The sequence below is a fragment of the Dendrobium catenatum genome, unplaced genomic scaffold (genome assembly GCF_001605985.2).
Source record: "Dendrobium catenatum unplaced genomic scaffold, ASM160598v2 fragScaff_scaffold_1220, whole genome shotgun sequence".
In the NCBI taxonomy this organism is placed as follows: Eukaryota; Viridiplantae; Streptophyta; class Magnoliopsida; order Asparagales; family Orchidaceae; genus Dendrobium; species Dendrobium catenatum.
Genome location: NW_021319682.1, coordinates 5,721,326 through 5,729,258, shown reverse-complemented (window position 1 = coordinate 5,729,258; position 7,933 = coordinate 5,721,326). Strand labels below are relative to the sequence as shown.

Below are 7,933 nucleotides of genomic sequence, written 5' to 3'. Positions count from 1 at the left end.
TTGAAATTCTTCCCTATTAACGACAGAGTTCCCTCCTGATGCTGATACTCCGCTCAAATGATGCCGGAGTTCTCCTCGGCCACCAACAGACCTCATACTTATATCTGACGCCAGACCTTCACTTTTCACCAAGTTTCTACCAGACGCCGGACTTCTACTGGTTATCGGACTTTCGCTGGACGTATATCCAAAGATGGATTTCTTTCCATTGTTGGACTTCTACCTGACGCTATCCTTCTAACCTTCATCGTCAGACACAGTCCTTCCAGCCTCCGTCGCAAGGCAACTGTCCTTTTGACCTCCATCGCTAGCCGACTACGGTCCTCCTGACTTATGTCACCCGCCGACTACGACCCTTCTGACTTAAGTCGCCCACCGACTACATTCTTTCCGACCTCTGTTTCCCGTCGACTACGGTCATCCTTACTTACATCGCCCGCCGACTATGATCCTTCCGACCTCCGTCGTTCGCCGACTACGATCCTCCTAGCTTACGTCGCCCACCGACTACAAGCCTTCCGACCTCCGTCGCCCGCCGACTACGGTCCTTCCGACCAAATGAACATGTCAACAATGACTCTTTGTATTAGCATAATGTAATGTACTCCATAAGATGTACATCAAGCTAAGGCCTTCCCCCAAAGAAGGACCTAATTTGTAATCAACTACAATACTAGTAGATTCATTCTAACTGGGCTAGGCCCCGTGGTTTTTTCCCCCTTTTCAAGGGTTTTTCACGTAAAAACATTGGTGTCTCATGTGAATGCTACACACTATCTCTTATCTGATTGCGTGCCGGGTTTTCGTTCAATGCCAAGATGTTAACTTTATATTTCTTTACCGCCGCGAATACTCCTGGACGCAACAGATATATATAATCCTCTCGAGCATTTTGAAAACAATAAGTATTGCAAATCTTTAGTAAATTGAAAACTATATTTTTCTAAAGTAAATGCATAGTATACAAATTTTGTAGATTTTTCTGCATTTTATGAAATACTGCAGTTCATATATGATATTTAGTCATATTGCATGGAAAAATAAAAAAATAGTATTTGTATGTAAGAAAAAAAAGATTGACTCTTAAACATTATAATTAATATGGGCCGACTCTTAAAATATAATACCATGTGCAAAATGGTTGATCGTCAAACTTTCCTTTAAATAAAAAAATAGTGTAATCATAGTTATAGCCTATAACATATTAACTGAATTTCGCTGACGGGTAGAGGGTGATAATTTTTAAATGATTATTAAAAATCACATGTGAAAATAAATAATTAATAAAAATAAATGAAAGTTAAGATAAAATTGACAAATGGATATATACGATAAATAATAGATGGAATGATGAAAATATCATATTAAAGCTAAAAGTCATGTCCTACTCTTCATAATTATAATTAAGATTTCATTTGTCAAATAATATATTGAATTGATTGATATATAATTAAAATTCTATTGATAGAACATATATTGATATTTATATAACATATCATAATATACTGACATTACTTATTAATTGATTGTCTTTCTTATCAATATTTTATAGTTTGATAAATCTAGTTTTGACTTCACTGATCATGAGTTTTCCAATTGACTGTCATTAGAGTAATTTTTTTCAAAGGTGGGCAATTGCCCATCCTTTTGCCAACCCTCAGCTAGTTGTGGTCCACAATCGAGTGAATCTATTTTGATTAGGTTGGGGTTTCGTTTGGGACCGCTTTTTTTTGCTTCTTAAAGTAGTTTTTTAGTACAAATTTTTTTAATTTTGTACAGTAAGCTGGTTTAAGAAGCAATAAAAAAGTCGTTCCAAATGAAACCTAGATCTCGTTGTTTATCCCTTTTTGAGTTCTTAAGATGAGCAAAAAAAATTATGAGAAAAACTGTGGATAATATTTCGAAACAAATTGCATTAAATGATATTATATATATATTTGATGAATTTATGTTAAAATTCATGTAGAAATTTGATTCTCTGTTAATATATATATTTGCATGAGATTTTTATAAAGTTTAGACTAAATTTTAATTTTTATCTGCATAATTCTAATATACAACAATACAAAATTATGTGCTACTAGTAAAAACATTTTAAAATTACATTATTTAAAATAATGTATATGGGATTTTATTAAAAGCTAACAAATCTTATCCCGGGGGTTGGGCAGTCCATGGGATTCTTAATACAATTTTAGCTTCTTTTGTGTTAGGACAACGTGCAGAATCCAAATTACTTGCACCCTCCTCTTCAATAAAACCGAAGCAGCTAGAGAAGATGAAGGCTATCGCCGGAGACCTCCCGAGGAAAGAAGAGGAAAAGTACGCAAGGCTTGGGATATTGAATTAGGGCACTTTTTTGTTCTTGCTGGTCGAGTTCAGGGTGATGTCGCTGCGTATAAAGGCCGTGGTGGACAAGTTCGTGCAGGAGCTTAAGGAGGCACTGGACGCTGACATCCAGGATCGAGTCATGAAGGAGAGAGAGATGCAGAGCTACATCGAGGAACGCGAGCGCGAGGTAGCCGAGCGCGAGGCTGCCTGGAAAGCCGAGCTCTCACGCCGCGAGGTAATCGATTACATCCAATAACATTTGAATGAACGTTAATGGTGTGAATGTTGCTTTTAATTATCGATGAAGTTTCCGAAATCTGGGGATTGATCTGAATTGCAAAGGGTGAGGCAGTTCGAGCTTCTTGTGTTTGACCTAGATGGATTGAAACAGTGAAATTTGCCTGTGAAATGCAGCCGCCGCCTCTACAGGCTGGGCTTCTCCGAAGTCATCTCTTCCATATCCGCAAGGACCATTACCTCCTCTATTATATGGCTTACTTAACATGGATGTGCTCAACTTTATTCTAGGGAGTTAGTGGAAATTTGATACGGGAGCCATATATGACTACAGAGCTAAGGCCTATCCATTTGATTTGAAGGGGCAAAGAGTTCGACTGCCACCCACCCCACCCCCACTTAGTTTGCCGCAAAATTGAGATGTTATAGCCTTGACTTCTGTTTTTAGATCATGTCTCCTAGTTGCATACAAAGAAGCAACTATGATGTTTCTAGTGGTTATTGAATCGATCCTCACAACTGTGTCTCCATTTATTGCACTTTAAGCTCTAATGCCTAAATCTGTTGATATTAGCCGATAAGTGCTCCCATTAGTGCTACCTCCTTTACGGCCGATCCAACACCAAATCAATTTCACTCTTTGAACATCCTTGCTGAATCTTGAGAATTATAAAATAAGCCCAACGGAACATCAAGCTCACTAGAAGATATAGTGGAGGACTTACTGCAAAAGCAAAACTAATTCGTCATTGTTTAACTATCTGTGCAGTCTTGGCTTTATTGGTTTCGACATAGGCGTATCCACCAAGGAGTGAGCCCACCCTCAAATTTTTTTTTTAATATTTAGAGGCGATAATTTGAAATATTTTGGGTATTTTGCTCCCCCCAAATATTTTTTGCCCTAATTTTATCAATCCTAAGCATTTTTCCCATCCCCGAAAAAAAATTTTTTTTTGCCCACACTAAACGAAGAAGTTGTATCCGCCCCTGTTTCAAATAAGTGTGATGTATGGTGCATGTGTATGGATAGTTGTGCTATTAACAAGTTCTCAATTAAATACCATTTCCAATTCTACATGTTATTATAGATTGGATGGTGCCGTAGTTTTTATCAAATTGAACTTAGGAAGTGGTTACCACCATGATCACATTCGCTTGGGTGAGGAGTTGAAGGCGATGTTCAACATGCGGGGAGTTCTCTATGGATGAAAAGTCATTCCCTTTGATTTGTGCAATGCATATGGTACTTTCATGTGACTTATGAATGTGGTATTGAAACGTGTCCTAAACTCTGTCATTTATTTCAACAATATCCTAGTTTACAGCTCCTTATTCGATCGCCTGTTTCATATGGAGAAATTTTCATCATATTGCATAAAAATAAACTGTTCTTGAACCTGCTAAATGAGAATTCACCAACTCTAGCATACATTTCTGAGGTTTCATCATTAGTAAAGAAGTCGTTTGTGTAGACCCATAAAAAATTTCAGCAATCCAGGAATGTCGACTCCTCAATCCTTCGCTAAGATTTGAAGTGTCCACAGGGTGGTCAAATCCTATTGTTGATTTATTCGTAGGTTCAGTGTGGTAATGGCTCCAATCATGGACAGTCTCAAACTTATAACCTTCTCATGGACGCAACTGTGACACCAAGTGAGACAAATGGTTAACTATAGGTGTTGGCATTGTACAGTCACATGAAGATAGACCCATTGCATTCTTCAGTAAAAAATTTAGTAAAAATTCAACGACTCAAAACATAACTGGATTTTCTGAGAGGAAATTGTATGTGCTTATTTGGTCACTCAAACAATGTGAACATCATCTTCTTCATCGAGATTTTATACTGTATAGTGATCATCATGTGCTGTAGTCTTTAAACTCTTAAAAAAAATTGAAGCAAAATGCATGCTCATGGGTGTTCTTCTTATAGAAATTTACTTTCATTAGCAGATGCATTGAGATGACACTCCAATCTTCTTACTGACTTGCAAACTAGAATTACTTGATTGTAGCTTCTTAATGGCCTCTAATAAAGGCGAGGATTTCGCTGACTCGTGGAATGAATGTGCTAACCATGTTCTTGTTGTTGATTACTGCATACGATTTGGATTCTTTTTAGAAGGAAATCATTTATATATTTCCAAAACATCAATGCATGAGCATTTGATTATAGATTTGCACACTAGAGGCCTGATGGATCTGCTGAGCCTATGGGCCCCACTAGTGCGGGTGACGGGCAAGGAAAGAGGGGGGGGGGAAGGGATGCTCAAAAGGGGATTAATTGCTTACCATAGAAGACCAAAATTAGGAGGGAATTAATAATGTTTATTTAGGGAAATGTGGCTAATTTGATTGAGAGGGAATTAGGAAGTTTCCTAATCAAGAGAGAGTTATTTAGGAAGGTTCTTAATCAAGTGGGAATTGTTTAGAAAAGTTTTAATTACAATTGGGAGGGAATTATTTAGGAAAAAAGATTTAATTTGAATTTAAAATCTTAGAGATAATTATTTAGGAAAAATGATGAGGAATTAAGGGGGAATTGTTTAGTAAAGTTTTAATTACAATTGAGAGGGAATTAATTAGGGAAATAAATCTAATTTGAATTCAAATATGAGAGAGAATTATTTAGGAAAAAGGGACTGGTTTGGGAGGGAATTATGGAGGCTAATAATATTGTATTTTGGGTATTATGTGATTTGTGTTTGGTCTTTTATTGAGAGGCTTTGGGAGAGCCGGATCTTCCTCTCCAATTGAAGATCCAACTATGCCTTGAGTTTTTCTTCTTAGTTCTTTCAATAAAAAAAGAGTTTTTGTGTGTTTTTCCTAAATTTCTTGTGTCGTTATCTGATTTTTCTGAAATTGCAACCACTTCCTATCAAATTGGTATCAAAGTCATATCCTAGAATGAAATATATGTCTTCCTTTCAGCAAATCACAACAGGAAATTCATAGAAAACGGTAGAAATTAACAAGATTTGGATGAAATAGTGGCTAATTTCTATTAATAACTTAACAAGAAATAAAAGATACAAGCGATATGCAATTAGAGAGGCAGATCATCTCTCATAATCAACCTAGATGCCGTTACGAAGCCCTCACAGAATAAACTGCAACAGAAAACTCAAACAAAACCTAAACCTAATACAAAATAGCATCCCCATATATTCTCCCATCTTCCCTCCAAATTTTCCCCTAAAATATCTCTCTTGCATAATTAAATTCCCTCTCTAATTTGAATTCAAAATCCCTTCATTAATTCCTCCCTTAATCCTCCTAACATAATGAATGATTGGCTTACTGGGCCCCACAAGGGTGGACTAAACCCGATGCTGCCTCGCCTCCTGTAGTCAGTTCGTTTTCTTGCTGCAGAGCTGGCTGCAGGGCTAGTTCTGTTGGACTTGCCGTAACAATACTCATATCCCCAAAATTCTCCTTGTCCTCAAGGTGGAAGGTTGGGAACTGTTTCCTAATTTTCTCATATAACTCCCAAGTGACATCATGCTCTGGCAGGTCCTTCCACTTGATTAGCACTTCCTGTGTCCCTATCTCACCCTTACGCACATATGCTATTTCCATAGGTTCTAACACAACCTCTATGTCCTCTGTAAAGGTTGAGGGTAGCGATGATGGTGTATGTTCTCCTATCGTCTTCCTCAGCTGTGATACATGAAAGACTGGGTGCAAAGCTGAGGATGGTGGTAGCTTTGGTCGATAGGCTACAACTTCTATGTGTTCTAAGACCTCATAAGGCCCAAAATATAGTGGGGATAGTTTTTCATTCATTCTCTTTGCTAATGTTTTTTGTCTGTAGGGCCTTAACTGTAAGTAAACCATATCCCTTGGTTTATAATTTACCTCCCTCCTTTGCTCATTCACCTTTCTTTTCATGATCTGTTGGGTTCTTAGTAAATGCCATTTGAGCTCAGATAGTACCCTGTCTCTTTCTTCTAAGTACTAATCTACATTGAACACTGGTGTAGTGCTGCACCCATAAGTAATCAAGTGGGGCGGGTCTCTCCCATATAGAATATGGGGAGTGGTCTTTGTTGATGAGTGATTCGAGGTGTTGTACCAATATTCTACCTAGACCAACTCTTCGATATGTCTGATACAAAGCATCTCAAGTAGGTCTCTACACTCCAGTTAACCACTTCTGTTTGACCATCTGTATGAGGGCGGTAGATTGTACTTCGCTTCAACACCGTTCCCTATAAACGAAATAGCTCCTTTCAGAAGTGGCTAAGGAATAGTTTGTCTCTGTTTGATATAATGAGCCTACAAGGCCATCAGACAATCAAATCTTAGCACTGCATTCAATGCAAGAGAAAAAAATTAATATGTATATTCAGTTAAAATAATAATGATCAGTAACCAATCTATGAAATCAACGTCAACTCCAAGTGGAATTCAACATGATCATGTGGGCTCCGAAAAATTTCATTTTGGGTGTGTTCCCAAGGGAATTTTCAGAAGGCAGATTGGGTTTTAGATAAGACACTACCCAGAGATTTCGCCTTCATTTTGTGAGGACTTTTTGATCTGAGTTCTGGTTTCCTATAGGCGCAAGCCCCTATAGTTAATTACCCCTCCTGATAACAGGAGAGAACTTTCGATTAAGGCTAGTCATCAAAGATGTCGAATAGGTTATAAACCTATCATATAATAGCAATAGTTTAGGGTTTTAAATCTTGAATTTGGATTTGAATTTTGAAATTTGGAATTTGAAGTTTATCACCATGAACTTAAAACTGGTGGTGGGGGGAATGAAGACGAGCCCGATCAAGATCCCATGGTTCCGTCGTCCCGGGCTGTCATGATCCCTGGTCTACTTAGTCAGAGGAGGTAGTCGACCCAACCTGACAGAAGGCATCTTGTTGGCAGCCATGGGTTGCTTCGTCCAAGGGAACCTTGTAGACCTGGGTTGGATGTTGTCTAAGGGGACAAATTTGAATCCACCTTAGCTAACAGAGGGCTTTATGCCTATTGGATATACCCTATGATCCATCGCTCAAGGGTTTGACGCCTTTAGGGAACATACGGGCTTTGGCCGTGATCGTAATATAATGGTGCCATTTCGCGGCAAAACCACCCGACCAGAGGGCACGTGCCACGTCCCTGTTGGCAAGAGACTGTTTGAGGATGAATCGTAGTGATACACCCGACATGCATTCGCTCTTTGTGAGCTGAGGTTAATTTCAAATTTATCACCCCCGACAAACGATTGCGGGAGGCGGATGATTTTTAGTTTTGAGTTTTTTAGATGATTGATTTTATTTCAAGAATTTGGACTTTTGTTTGATTAGAGATTTGACATTTGAGATTTGAAATTTGACCCCTCCGGTTGAGATTTCCGATCAACACG

The 7,933-nt window shown here is 38.2% G+C and overlaps 1 protein-coding gene across 1 annotated transcript in view; it reads left to right on the top strand.

Moving 5' to 3' along the window:
- The first annotated feature begins 2,170 nt into the window (after window positions 1–2,170).
- LOC110101236 overlaps window positions 2,171–7,933 on the top strand; it is an 11,044-nt gene continuing 5,281 nt past the window's right edge. Inside the window, exon 1 of the mRNA XM_020829037.2 lies at window positions 2,171–2,566. Coding sequence (XP_020684696.1) covers window positions 2,387–2,566 — 180 coding nt within the window. The 5' untranslated portion in view covers window positions 2,171–2,386. The remainder of the gene's footprint in view (window positions 2,567–7,933) is intronic.